The following is a 15,457-nucleotide window of genomic DNA, read 5'->3' on the forward strand; positions in this document are numbered from 1 at the left end:
TAAAGATGTCCTATCTTGATTATTAGAGATTGTGAATGACTAGATTATGAATAAAGATTTGTCTTTACATTTTATTTGTCAGTAATCATCTGTACAAGTCCTGAGAAAAAGAACAGACTATTTATTTATTTTTTAAAAAGGAGTAGGAAATGCAGGATGACCTAAAGCTTCTAAAACATGAGTTATCTCAGAAATAATTGAGAATTTGTTTAGATCCTATTGGTATTCTTATTTTGGGGGGATTCTTTTGGAAATACAATTGAATCTTGAACAACGTGGGTGTGAACTGCACAGATCCATATATATGTGAATTGTTTTCAATAAATATACTGGAAAATATTTTGGAGATTTGTGGCAATTTGAAAAAAACTCAAAGTCTAAACATGTCACCCAGAAATATCGAAAAAATTAAGAAAAAGTTTTATATGTCATGAATGTGTAGAATACATGTACATACTAGTCTATTCTTATATAGGCATAAGGTGAGTAATATTTAATATAAAATTAACGTGTTAATTTTCTTACTGTTTTATAACTTTGCTTTCAAAGAATTTCATTACCCTACAGCATGCCTTTCTCTTTTTGTTGGAGAAACTGTGTATCATCAGCCTGTCATCACAGGTAAATTTTTGAAAAAATGTTTCCACTCCTATGTTATGAATTTGACTGTAGTACTACAGGTGTAAAATTTTTATAGCGATTCATTTATTAGTGCACAGGCTAGGCTACCGTGAAGCAATCGTATCAATAATACTAGGGTACCATAAAACAGCCCGTTTCCTTCTTCATTATCAATGCATTAATCGAATCATTTTTTCAGCGTCCCTAGTAACTGACATATTTTATATGCTTACAAGATGCTGAGTAACCATGAAGTGCTGTCATAAATATCATTTTCATGTAACAGACAATATTCTGAATCTCTTACATATGTATAAAACCCACTTCATTTTCTCAGCTGCCCCGTGAAGTAGTTACTGGTCTTTTTTTCTCCAGTTTTTCTCCACAAGGAAACTAAGCAAGTTGCCAAGGTTTCACAGTTAATATAATTTCAAATTTGCGCTGCAGGCAGTGTAGCATTAGCCACTCCACAATAAAAAAAAAATTTTTTTTTTCTGGATACAAATGAGAGATAACTTCAGAAGAGCAGTTTTGTTTTGTTTAAATATGTTCATTATCCTCATTGGTTGAATAGTTCAACTCCACCTTTCCAAAGCTTAAAATAACAAACTGTTCAAAAGTCTCCAGTGTTTTATTTTACTAATAGTGAGAATCTTATTTTGTGGCATGAATATTATCAACTTAATTTTAAAATCCATGTCTATTCGTCTATTTGATTTTCCAAATCAATGAACTTCACCTTCAGAATCGGGTCAGTGGGAATGAAGATTCTACCCTTAGAGCTTGCCAGAAGGGGCACTGAGCATATTAATCAGCTCTTATTTACTGAAATAAGAATCATAGTTTTCTTCTGACCCAGTTTGGGTCATATTTTAATATCTGAAATATTTTGCCTTTAGCATTCAGGCTACTCAGATATTTTCTCTCTTTATGACTTAAGAAAACAGAGAATATTTGCTCTAATGCTTTCCAGATCTAACCCAGAGTATTGGCGTAAGCCAGTACTCAGGGTGAATGAATAGAATGTCAAAAAATTTACAGTGGTAGCCAAAAAGGATGAAACATTTCAAGAAGCAGCCTCGTATTTCTAGAATTATCTATAACTTTGTGCCTAAGACTTATGTAATAAACATCAATTGCTTATAAAATTAAGTACAAAGGAAAGGGTTTTCTTCTTCTTTAATATATCAACCCACAAATTTCAATCCCTGTTGGCACCCTATTTATTTTTCAGAAAGTTTAAAAAGCAGCGATGTTCTGAAACCTACTAAAATAATTCAATTCTTTTTTGCTTTAACAAAGATCTTCCGTAACTAATTACTCATTTTATGAGGTGAATGGCGAATGTATATGCCCAAACTTTCAGCTAATGCAATCCCCAAGTTTAAAGGAATAGAACTAACCCTAAAATAAAAAGCATTGCTTGCTAAATTTCATTTTGAGCTACCATATTTACTGCATCTTGCATATTTGATTGACACTGTTTAATCTGCCTTTAGAATGTGGAGTTGCTGCTGCATCCTGAGACGACAGAGCTGCAGGAATGAGCAGTGCCATGCCCTATTTTGTTGCAATTACTACTTTGGGTAGAATGTCTGACTCAGAGAGGAAAAGAATAAAGAATAAAGAATAAAGATGTTGGATCCTTTCACTTCTGAAGTCCAGAGTGTTTCATCCAGTGTCAATGTCATCCATGTGGTCCAGTGCACTTGTCATTTCTGCTTGCCTTGAGCCCCTTCTTCCTTATTCTGGTTATAAAACCTTGGCTTTCCTGTGGGAACCATCTTTTCTTCCTCCCAATTGAGGTAGCTCAGGTAGGGTGACCCTGCTCCAAATTTTCAGGAGTGAGCTGATGTCCCAAAGTAGAGTCAGTCAGTCCTTCCAGTCTGGGTCCAACTCTCAGTCACTCTATGGTACAGAAGTGGGTGAGTGACGTAAGTCTGACCAAATCAGAAGAATCCCTAGAGTCTTTTTTGTCAGGATATGGTTGGAAAAACAAGCCCTTGATTCCTTCTGGGTCATTATATCTGGCAGAACAGAAGCTTGACACTTTGCCAATGCTTGAGAAGATCTTGCCTAAAATGAAGCCAGCTCTGGGAAAAACAGCCTGATCTGGAGTGAGACTGTCACTGCAGAGAAGTTTTAAACTGAAGCACTGGGCTTTATCTCATCTCAGTGTTTTAGTTTCACAGGTCAAATGATCCCCCCTCTTCATTTAAGCCAATTTGACTTAGGTTTTTGTTACTGACTCCACTTACTGCTGGATTTATCTTACTAACAGAGGGTGTTTCGACTCAGATTTAATTCTTTTCTTTCTCTGTTTGTTTCAGCATTTTTAGTGATCATTTTTTCTGCAATTTGTAAGGTGGGAATGAATTTTGGTGTCAGGGATATAAAGAGGAATAAGACACTCTGCTAACCTCTAACTCTTGATGGAGTAAGAGAGATGAATATACAAATAGAAAATGTTTAGAAAGGCCTGGTAAGTATCATGGTAAATTATTCCCAGTGTATTAGGAGCGAGTCCTGGTACAACTCTTATAGAGTAGGTTTATGAGAGATGTCAGAGAAGTTTTCCTGAAAGAGGTGCTCACTCGTGTGAATCATAAGATGAGGAGTTTTCCTGTTAAATGGGAATACTGAAGGGTGGAGAACATTCTAGGAGAGGGCAAAGTAAATACTCGGACAGCAAGCAGCTCCTGCAGCTGGAGCTCACTCTGTGAGCAGGGAGATGGGAGAGACAGTGGCAGGAGAAGGTGGCACGGTTTGGACACTGGAGGCCCGTGGGATCCTGCTTGTCCGTTAAGACCCAGTTTGGATGTTGCCTCCACTGGGAAGTCTCTACATGCATGTCAAGGTGTTTCCATAGCCCTCTTGCCATGGGGAGGGTGGGAAGTCTCGGGTAACCTAAAGATTCAGGGTATGTGCAGAAAGTGAGGGGGTAGTAGATAATGCAAAAACAAAGAATAAACAGAAAATTGAATTAAATAGAGTTGAGAGACCAGAAGGGGGAGCTCTCACACACTGTGACAAAATCAGAGCTTAACAAGAAGAAAGTCTCCTTTCCTGGCAAGAACCCAGGCAATGAAAAGCCATGGGCTCTTTGTTTACTCCAGCTCTCCTAACTGTCTTTCCCCTCTATAAAACTTTTCTCCTTCCCTTGCCATGTGGGGACCTGCACGTGGCTCACCACGTTTGCAGACCCCAAACTGCAGTTCTCTGCTGATCCGGAATAAACCCATCTTTGCTGGAGAAATATCTGGTAGTCTGTTTGTTTCAGATCAAAAATATTAAACCGAAAGACATTTATTAAGCATATACAATATACAAGAGATTGTGGTCAGTTTTGCAAAAGACACATAGTGAACAGAGCTGAACCATGAAGTTCTTCTTCACTGCCTAATGTGCATGCTTTCTTCTGCAACATAGCTAGTCTTTCCTTCTATTCCTGTGGTAAAGACATCCTGATGAAGTTAAAATCTATAATCATTTAAATTCATTTCAATTAACTCTGATTACCATCAAATATATTAAATTTGGGCATTATGTGAAGGCTTTTAAAAGGATAGATTTCAATATAAACTTTGTATTTCCATTTGCTTAAGATTGTTTTTAAACATTTGCAGAAGTAATTAAATTGCATTACATATAATATAAGCCAAAGAAATATAGAAATGCCAAAGTTACCAAAAAATATGTCAAGAAATAGAGACAGAAAATGAGGAAATGTTTATGTGAAAGTATTTTTAATCACACTTGGTTCTGATGGGCATGAAAACAGCATGATGACCCTGTTCTGAAGCTTCCTGTATTATAGAAACAAAATTTAGGAAGTTGCAAAATGAGTTATAAACCACAGCAAATATATCATGTACAGTGATATGTTACATATTTCAGCTAGGAAAGTTACAGTCATCATAAAAATCTTGATGATCTGAGCATATCCTCTATAATCATTCAACATTCTGAAATCTGTTGATACATTCTTTATGGCTCATATATGATCTCTTTCAGAAAATGTTCTCTGTGTGTTGGAAAAACAAATGTGATTTACGCAGCTGTTACGTGAAGCTTCCCTGTACATTTTGTTCAGGCCAAACTGGTTGGTCATGTTGCTTAACTCTTCTATACTGTTACTGATTCTTTACTGCTTTGTCTATTAAGTATTAAAAAAAGTTTACTAGAATCTTCAACTATGACTATGGTTTCATCTGTTGCTCCTTTTAGTTTCTCTATATTTTGCATTTGATATTTTGACAAGTTTATTAAGTTTTTTATTATTAAGCTCATAACATTTTGTAATTATTTTTGTTTCTTGTAAAATTGCCACCCTTTTATTTTAAATCAGCCTTTTTTATCTCTATTTCTTTTCTTAAATCCTAATATATTAATTTGGTCTTAATTAGTATATCAATCACTAACCAAAACATCAATCATTTATATTAAAAATAGATTGATTATTATTAATAATAATTAATATATCAATATATCCATGCCAGGTTTCTTTCTTTTGACTTTTGCAAGATATGACACTTTGAATTCTTTTGATTTCAAGCAATCTGGGTCCTAATTTTTAATGTGTGTCTCTTTAAAGCACCACAGATTTTTTTGGTCTTAATTATACAGTCTGATAATCTTTGACTATTAATTGGAGGGTTTATTTCATTTAAATTTACAGTAATTCTTAATATAGTTGGGTTTAAGTCTACTATCTTATTACTCTACTTGTCCTATCTTATTGAAAATAAACTTTTAATTTAGAATAATTTTAGATTTAAAAAAATTTGCATAGATAGTATAAAGAGTTCCTGTGGATCTTTTGCCCAGTATCTCCTAATGTTGACACTTTACATAATTATGGAACATTTGTCAAAACTAAGAAATTAACATTGGTACATTGCTATTAGCTACATTTCAGCCTTCATTCAGATCTCACCAGTTTCCAGGAATGTCCTTTTTCTATTGCTGGATCCAACCCAAGACACCACAATGCATTTAGACTTCATGTCTTCCTCTGTCTCCTCTGACCTGTAGCAGATTCTCAGCCTTGTCTTGTTTTTGATCACTTCAACAGTTTTGAAGGATATTCATTTGGTGTTTTGTAGAATATTCCTCAGTTTGGAATTTTATGATCACTTTCTCTTGATTACACTGGGATTATGGGTTTGGGGTAAGAATATCTTGGAGTTGAAGCACACTTCTCATCACACCACATGAGGAGTCCATGATATTCACATGATGTAACTGCTGATAATAACCTTGATCACTTCATTCAGGGGGTATCTACCAGAATCTCCTCTGTAAGGTTATTATTTTTCCTTTTTCCTTGTGTATTCTATGGAAGTAAGTTACAAAGTCCAGCCCACGCTCATGTGGGGAAGGAAATTAAACCCCACCTTCAGAAGGAGAGACACTCTACTTATATCACTAGGCATTCTTCTGAAAAGAAGATTCATCCCATCTCTCCCTGTGCTACCTGTTGTTCCCCTTAATCCTTAATTCAGGTATTTTCATTCATTTTATCTTCTTCTCAGCTTTTTAAATCCAAAATTTTACATTTCCTTTTTAGTGGCTGCCCTAAAAATTACTGCGTTCTTGCCACATAACAATTTTCCTTAATAATTTCTCCTACAATTGGAGAAATGTATTGTTTTCAAGTCTGTTTATCTCCCTACCTATCCTTTGTGTTATTTTTTGTCATATTTTACTGTACATTATTACAATTTTTTTAAATAGCACAGATCGTTTGAGTTCTTAGGACGAATCCACTTATCTATGTTTCACACCCAGCTTCATTAAAAGGAAAAGAATTGCATAGTTGTTCGAAAAACCACTTACCAAACCAGTTTAATAGGAGCCCTTGTTGAAATATTTATAAAAATTCAACAGTTTATGAAGCATTAATTTTGAATAAGAAGTTGGTCAGTGTGGGGAAAAAAGCAATATTTTATATAAATTTAGAATTCTCAAGGCAGTTGGGAAGGATAGTGTGTCAAATCTTACTTCTTAAGCGAAAAATAAGGAAAGTAACAGCCAGGAACAGGCATAAATTTAGGCACAAACCGAGTCTAACTGTGCAATCCCTTGGGCACCCAATAGAACTAAAAATCAAGAAGAATAAAACAAAACCTACTCATTTTTTTTTTTTTGCAAAACTTTTATTTTCACGTCATTTAAAAAATGTAACAACAGTTTTAACTTCTCTGTTCCAAAACAAAGAGAAACATTGTGTAATGAACATTAAACAAGGCATTATGCCCTACAAGCAAGACATAAAATGTCCAAGGGAAACTTCAACATAAAAATGTTGACATAATATGAAATAACTTCAGTATAACAACCGACATTCTTTTAAACAAGTACAAAAATAGATGTGCACACACTTTCCTTGATTCTAATAGTGATCTCACTGTCCAATTGCTTGGACCTCCCTCTCCCACCCACCCCCTGTACCTCTATGACAGTGCTTGGCACTTTATGGTCTCCCAATAAATACAAGTTTGAGACATTTAAAACCAATGATCTTCATATTAAATAACAATCAGGACTGAATTATGTTTCATTAAACACCTTCACATCTTTAAATATTAACATGTAAAATATTAAAATAAGAGCTTTGAAAAATAAATAAATGTATAAATAAATAGAATACATAAAAAATAGCCCAGCATGTCTAGTCCTTTCTAGAAGCCAGCTGTTCTCTTCTACATCTTCAGTTCCTGTAAGAGGAGAGAGCCTTTTCAGCACCTGCCGCCAATGAGCTTCTTACTTCTCTCTGGGTCAGTTGGTGCTGCTCCTGTGATGCAAAAAGGGTTAGTGTTACAGGTGCTCAGGAGAACTGCCCTTCTCTTGCACTGGCCCCTGAGGCTAGAGAGACTTCCGCTTGTAGACCCGGGACCAGCCCTGCACTTGGAAAATGTACTGATCAAAAGGATTACAAAAAATTTCACAGGTGTCCTGGCCTTGAACTCAGGGAGCTTTCACTGCACAGTCCCTGCTCTTACCACTAAGATTTAGAGGCCGGTGTTGTCCAAAACTAAGGGTTCTACTTTTCTGATCTGAAGCCCATGGGAGACTGAGGTAGACAATGTTTGTTCCTTAATGGGTTGAAAGCATTTTAGCATCACTGGCTAAATCGATTTAATCATTTAGGAACATACATTTACCCGTACTCATTTGAATGAGGAGGGGGATGAGGATGGAGGGCACTGGAAATATCCTTCTAACACCACAGCAGATCGAATTGAATGGTGAAATAATAATGATTTTCAGTCCTGCAGCTAAACCGTGGGTTTCCTTAATATACTTTTCAGAAGGCAGATACTTGTATTTGTAACCAATGGTTCTAGCTCCAATTGTGAATAAAAACCAAAACTTACTTATTTAGCATCTTACTGATGATTTTCTTAACCATGGGGGCTGCGGGGTTGAGACAAGCTTCCTGGCCATTCTTGAGAGTGGCTCTGCAGAGAGAGGGGAGAATCCACGTGAGGCCGGAGGTCGGGCTGGGGGTCAGGGTGGGGGGATAGGGAGGGTAGCTGTGACAAGGACCGCAGCAGCGGCGGCACTTACATGACTTCCGTTTGGCCACAGTGGGGTCCCGGGGGTGTCACATTCAAGCTCTGGATGTTCTTGAAGTGAATTCCCTGCACTGTCTGCAAGCAGTGGCAGCGCAGTTCGGCAACCACGGGCGCCCCTGCGGAGAGAGCAGACTCGGTTAGGGGGCCGTCCGGGGATGGGCGGCCACCTACCCACCCTCCCGCCCCGGCGATGCCGGGCGCCGCGTCTCACCTGCTGCGCGCCGGCCGGCTGGCCACCAGGAGCAGGAGCAGCAGCGCGGCGCGGAGGAGCCGGGGGGCGGCGGGGGTCGCGGTGCGGGCCATGGGGCTCAGCTCGGAGGGTCTCAGTCTGCGGCGGTTGAGCTGGCGGATCGGATTCTGTGACTCCCCGAGGCGGTCGAACCTCTTTTATCCTGTGGGATAGGAGCTGACAGCCCGGGGCAGGGAAATTCCCGGACGCACGGATCGTTCTCGGATCGGGAAGGAAGACAGCCGCCCCGTCGCGGGGGGAGAGCGCTGGGGCACGGGCCCGCCCGCCCCACTCCCGCCTAATCCGCGGACCCGGGGGTGACGTCTTTGTGCCAAATCCGCACGCAGGCAGTGAGTTGCTGCCAAGTTGGGGCTACCGCCTTAGAGGAGCCTGTAAGCAGCCGATCACCCCTGGTTTCCGGGCGGGGAGTGTCACGGCCTTTTAGACCAGTGTAGGTACCGCACCACAACTTTAAGAGGGAAGAGTTACTTTTGCCTAAAACACTTCTGTTTTGGGGATTGGAAGAGTTTAGGCGGGAATGGCAGCCTCTTTTGTCTATCTTCCTCTTTAATTTGGTTTTTTTCAGATTTTATTTATCACTGGAATATACGCAGGCTTTAAAAATTCATCTGTTTATGTGTAAGAACGTTTGGACAAACTACTCCTAATGCCTTAGGATCTCAAATAAATCACGTTCAGTGCTGCTGTTTTTCCACGTGGGCCCTGGGGGTAGGGTGTGGAAAGACCATTGCACAGGTTAATTCAGTGTTTATTTTAGGATACAGTGTTGTAATCTCTTATCTTTCCTCTCTGAAATTCTGGAACTTAAATTCTAGTAATTCCAGGAGCACCACTTTTTGTTGTATAGGGTTGTTTTCATTTGTGACAGTTACTTTTGGCTATAAGAAGCCCTGCTGAGCTCAGGAGATCCCTTCACCTTTTTCTAGACCTGTCAGTGAATAGAGAAGATCATAAACATCAGAAAGTACCTAGGGATTCCCGATTTTATTATAAGCAGCAAACAGATACATTTTTCGAAATATGTATGCCCTAAATTACTAGTATATTTCGTCCTTGTCCTACAAGTTTGCCTCTTTCCTGGGATTGATTCTGTCTTGAGAATCAACTCTCAATGTGCTTTAGCTATTTAAAATGTCAGTAAAGCATTTCAAATTCTTTATGGGTAAGGCTTTCTCACTGGATAATTCACTTTTCACTATTGGCTTCAATAACCCTTTCTGGATTAAACTGTAGATCTTTTAAGCTGATCCTCAAGGATAGATGAGGACCCCTGGGGATGTGTGAGATACTGTGTGGGTGGGGTGAGAAGGGGACCTGAGGGAGTGGGTCTGCCTTAGGAACAGAGAGAGCTTGTCAGGCTGTCAGAGCTGAAATCTCAGCTGCACACTGCCTTGCCACATGACCTTGGGGCCAAGGGCAATTTATTTAATCTCTCTCTGCTTTTGCTTTTCCTCGGTAAAAGAGAGCTAATAATAGTGCCTGCCTCACAGGGTGGTTATGAACATTAAATGTGTTAACACTTGTAGAACATACTAAGTGCTATATAAATATCTGTTAAATAAACAAAATAGAAGTATTTTACAGCCTTACTGTTATGGACTCCCCAAAATTCATATGTTGAAGCCCTGTATCCCATTGTGGTGATATAATGAGGTGGGACCTTTTGGGGGTAATTAGGTTTATAGGAGGTCATCAGGGTGGGGTCCTCATGATGGGATTAGTGCCTTTATAAGAAAAAGCACTCTGAGAAGCTTATTCTCTCCCTGTCTCTGCAGTGTGAGGATACAGCATCAGGGTGACTATCTGCCAACCAGGAAGAGAATTCTCACTGAATGCTGAATCTGTAGACACTCTGATCTTGCTTCCCAGCCTCCACAACTGGAGGATATAAATGTTTGTCGTTTAAGTCACACAGTGTATTGTATTTTGTTATAGCAGCCTGAATTGATTATGATACTTACATAAACAGCAACAATCTACATTAAACCCTTATGTAAATAGGAAAAATGTATATTTTTTAAAGAAACATCTCAATTTATCTTTAAAAATTTTCAGCGTTAGAAATTTGGAAAGGAAGATGCGTCTGTATTCTTTGAGAATCCTGGAATAGATTTTTCAAATCTGTTGTTTGAAATTTCACTTTCTATCAATTCCCATATAAAATAGGAATGAGTAAAATGCTCCCCAATGCATTTGTGGGAAAATATTTGAGAAAAGACTCTCTCTCTGCCTTGGGCATTAACAGCTAGCTACCCAAACAATAAAAAATATTAGCTGTGATGATTCCCAGACCCAACCCAAAATACTGACTTGAGTAAACACTCAGGAAGAGTAGAATTTCAACTTATTTACAGTAGCAGCCAAAAAGATGAGATACATCAAGAATCAACTCATTATCTGCAGAATTATCTATAACTTGACTCCTAGAACTTGTTAAATTAAAATCATTTGCTTTCAGGAAGGAAGTAGAAAGGTGGGTTTTTTTTTTCTTTTATAATATACCACTTTCCATTATTTAATTCATGACAGCCCTAAACTAAGTTTCAGAAAATTTTAAGAACACCAGTGTTACAAAGTCCTTTATGATAAGCAAATTGCTTTTTGTTTTAACATGTCCTGAACACCGCTTTTATATGCACAAGCTGTAAACCAATGTGATCACTAGCCGAATGATGTTATCTAAGTAGAAGCTTAGTTTACTAAATTCCATCTTCCTTGTAATTTTTTAATTTCATCCTTCATATTTGACTAATACAGTGTAATATGCTTGCAAAATCTAGGGTAGCTGTTCTGAGCAGAGCACAGATCTTGCGACTTGGCCAACAAGAATGAGGGTGTGACTCTGCTTTATCCGGACTTGCTTTAGGAGCTTTGCTGACATAATTGCCACTGCCGTCCCTCCCACTTCCTAACAGCTGTAGTTTGTTGTCTGACGGTTCTAACACTGAAGGGAGAAAATAAAGATGACTGAACATGTCGCTAGATCCCAAGATCTCCCACCCCTCTGTCTAAGGGCACTCAGTTGAGCATCAGTGTTAACCTCCCCTACCAGGTTACATCTGCTGTTTTGTCTGCCACCCACCCTTCTCTTCCTCCTTCTTAAAACAGAACTCTGGTTTTCCTTTGGAAATCCTCACCCCTGCCCTTATCAATCCGTGTGATTAAGGTGAGATGATTTCAATTCTGAGCTCAAGACAAGGAGTTTGTGACCCTACGGTGGTGTTTCTCCCTCCTTCCCACCTGTGCCCTTGCCCAGGCCAATGTGGGTTCACAGTGGAGCCAAAGAGTTAAGATTGGCCGATGAGACAATGCCAGTTGTGCAGCAGGCTCTTGCTTCTCGCTGGGATTGCTAAGTGCAAAGATGAAAACCTGGAGTCTTGCCACCATTTGGGGGAGCCTATCCAAGAGTGGACTGTTACAGAGGAAAGCGCAGACAAGATTTTTGGGAATGTTGTTTGAGCACCTGTGTCTACCTTTGTTCTACCTAACCCATTGACTTTTATTGTTATATAGCAATAAAGCCTCTTCTCTTATTAAGTCAGTTTGAGTTGTGATTCCATCACTCACAGGAAAAGAGTCCTGAAAAATACCTTTCATCTTTCATATTGCTTCTTTTTGTGTGTATGCATATATATATATATATATATATATATATATATATATATATAGAAATATAGTCAGTTTACAATGTGTCAATTTCTGTACAGCATAATGCTTCATATTGCTTCTAAAGTTATCTTTCCAACAGATCAATTTCTTTACTATTTAAATCTTTCCTTCCCTTTTTTTCTCCATCTATTTATTTTTAAATTAGAGTTTATGAGTTAGAATCACGTTAGGTTCAAAGGACACAAAAAACGTATGAGATGCTTTCCACTACCACCAAACTTTCAGTCTAACAGGAGAAGCAGACACTTACAGGAAATTATAAAGCAGGTGGATAAATCCCATGAAGTGTAAGCCCAGGATATGATAGGAGCACAGAAGTGGGATTCCTAGGCTTGTTTCTCAAGGGGTGGGCCAAACTCTCAGAGAAGAACTTCAGGAAAGTTTCTCTGGGGGGAAGGTAACTCTTGAGTTGAATCTTAAAAGACGGATGAGATTTTTCCAGGTGAACTGGGAGATCAAAGGATGGGGGAAACCCTCCAGAAGATGACTGAATCAACAAAGGCATCAAGGCTGGAATGAGCATCTACTGGAAGCAACCAGCAATTCACATATCTGGAGCTTAGAGGTAGAGAGAAGGGAGAGATGGAGCTGGGAGAGGGAGGCAGGACCTAGTCACTGAAGGCTGTTGGTCAGAAACCAGTTCAGATGTTACCTTCACTGGAATGCTCTTAAATGCATCTCAAGGTGTTTCCATGACCTATGTGGACAAATTCACTACTAACTGGTGTGTGGGGAGGTCAGTAAATAAAAGGCCCAGGATAGAACAGAAAATGAAGAGATAGTGGATCTCAATTCAATAGACCTTTACTAACCACTCACTATGTATAAAGGGCTAGGACAGAATTTATGAGATGCAAAATTGGATAAACTCTTAACTTGATGTTCTTTAATATCTATCCAATATATTCCTCTCCAACTTCTGTTGTTACTGTATTTATAGTGAAGATTTGGATTATTTAAGCAATTTGCAGTGATTTAAATCATTTCAAGTTATACTAAGTATTATTCCAAAATATTGGCTTTGGGCGGTTTTTAAAGGATTTTTAAAAATTGCTCCATATTAGGTTTTCATCTCTATTTTCTCAAAATTGTTTCCTAAATGTTTAGGAAATAGTCCTGATTAAGTAAATGTTATCATGATCATATAATGTAACACGAAGAAATAGTGGTATGACAAGTTTAAAAAAGGGAAGTCAACACAGGGAAAGGAGGAAACTTCTCCATGGAAATACATCCTTTTTGTTATAAGAGGATGTTTCTGGAGAATAAAAACATCATGATGACTTTGGCTTATGAAAGCAAAATTTAGGAAGTCAATATATGAGTGTACTAACTACAAATAAAAATATCACACACATGGTGTTACAATGTGGGTTTTGACAAGAAGATTTATGAATAAAGAATCAAAAACTTGATTTTTGAATGTTGTCCATCTTTTTTTTACTACACCTCCACGTATTTATTTATCAGACATACTTCTAGTTTTGTTTTCACTCTTCTTGACTCTGTCCATCGGTACATGCATTTTTAAAATAGAGACACACAGAGCGTTTGTCGCAAGTGATTGAAATGTCATCAGACTAACATGAGCAAAATAAAAGCTCTGCGTGAGGGCATGGAGGTGATATTTAGCATTTATTTGGCACTTACAGAAGGCCAGGAAGGAAGTCAATAGATGTCGAGGGCAGGAAATAGCCACAGCTATTACTTGGGGCTGGAATTGAGAAATAGAAAATTAGAAATAGAACTTACTCTCTGTTTTTCCTGTACCACGTGATTCTCCTTACAGCTTTTCTCATTTAACTGCTTCATTTTTTGTCCAATCTGCATCCCACTAGCTAACAGTGAACAGGAACAATTTTACTTCTTTTAGGTCTTGAAAATGGTCTTCATAGGATTATTAAGAAAATCAGGTAAGTTCACATTCGTAAAATGTGCTTGAAAGTAAATGCTGTATGTAAAATATTGTGAAATAAAGAAAAAATAATAAAACAATACAATACTTAAAGAATAGCTTTTAAAAGTAAAAGGAAATAGGTCATGCATGAATTTTTCCTTCTACAGTTGAGGTTAAGTAATCAGTTTTATTGACTGCGTGTATTTAGTACATGGGGTAAGAGTGAGGTAATTATTCCTCAATATGAAGGAAGTATAAGGCAGAAAACAGAGAAGGCCCAGAGGGATTTTGGGGATAAAAGGAAGTGAGTTTAGGGATCATCACAGTAAAGTAAGAGGACAGAACATGTACTGAGTCGTCAGGGCTGGATGTTTGAGGGAAGGGGCGAGGGTTTGGGACAACAGTTTCTGAAAGTCCGAAGGTAGTTTATCTTAATGAACAAAAGGACTGTAAATTATCAGGAAAAGGACACCTATGACTAGAAAGCATTGAAATGACCTGATACCAATTCACATGACTTCATTTCTTCAGCAATATTTTGTAGCTCAAGGACAAAAACAGAGAAAGACAGTGAGAGCGAGCAAGAACGTGGGATTAACCTGGTGTGAACTATGAAGACGGTAATTTGCAGAAATGACTTCTATGCTTAGCTGGAAGGTGCATGAACCTGGATAAGGTGTGATGAACTGAAAAAATGGTGGTAGGGGAGGCTCTTTGATGGGGTTTCAGGTCCCCGTGGGATGTTGAGCATATTCAGTGTAAGTTTGAGAGGAGAAGAGTTAGAACAAAAAACTCTAGTCTTGGAAGGGCCTTTCAGTGTCTGTAATCTTGTGGCACTGTTCTGAGGATAATGATGTCAAGGTGAGGTTCTACCTGTGGGTGACTGAGCTAGTGTGTCATTTGAAGGTTCTGAAATAGAGGAGGTTAAAGAACCGTGAGTTTCAGGTGGGACAAATGGGAGGAAGCTGGAGGAAAAGGGAGGGAGGATGGCTTGGTTATGTAACACATATGATACACTCTGCCTTAAATATGTATGTATACAAAGAAATATTACTTTCTGAGCACATTATATATATTGTGTGATTGTGGTTGAAGGGTACAAATGGACAGATGAGGGGAAATGCTGGCACAACCCTGAAGTTCTCAGACATACTTACTTCTAACTGAAACACTGCTGATGGTAGTGACATGGTGGGAGATTATTGTACCTGTAAATTATTGTATGAGGCAGTAATTAGGTAATTATTGGCGTTACTTTTCTTAATTAATTGTTAGTTGAGTTGCTTATCCTAGCAACCCACCGAAAACATTAACCATTTTTTAGCATCTACTGTGGTTGACATTTTCTTGGAATGAAGATATACTAAGAGGGATAAAGTTTTCTCTTGCAGAGAAACAGATCGGAAGGACAAAGAAATAATTACAATAGATTTCAGAGTA

The 15,457-nt window shown here is 38.4% G+C and overlaps 1 protein-coding gene across 1 annotated transcript; it reads right to left on the reverse strand.

Moving 5' to 3' along the window:
* Positions 1 to 6,757: 6,757 nt before the first annotated feature.
* Positions 6,758 to 8,648, reverse strand: LOC116657069 (growth-regulated alpha protein-like). The gene is given in 5 exon segments (XM_032458080.1): positions 6,758 to 7,417; positions 8,001 to 8,084; positions 8,194 to 8,317; positions 8,413 to 8,431; positions 8,433 to 8,648. Coding segments are annotated over 5 exon segments (315 nt in total). The 5' UTR covers positions 8,505 to 8,648; the 3' UTR covers positions 6,758 to 7,401.
* Positions 8,649 to 15,457: the final 6,809 nt, after the last annotated feature.

The sequence above is a fragment of the Camelus ferus genome, chromosome 2, assembly GCF_009834535.1.
Source record: "Camelus ferus isolate YT-003-E chromosome 2, BCGSAC_Cfer_1.0, whole genome shotgun sequence".
NCBI lineage: Eukaryota > Metazoa > Chordata > Mammalia > Artiodactyla > Camelidae > Camelus > Camelus ferus.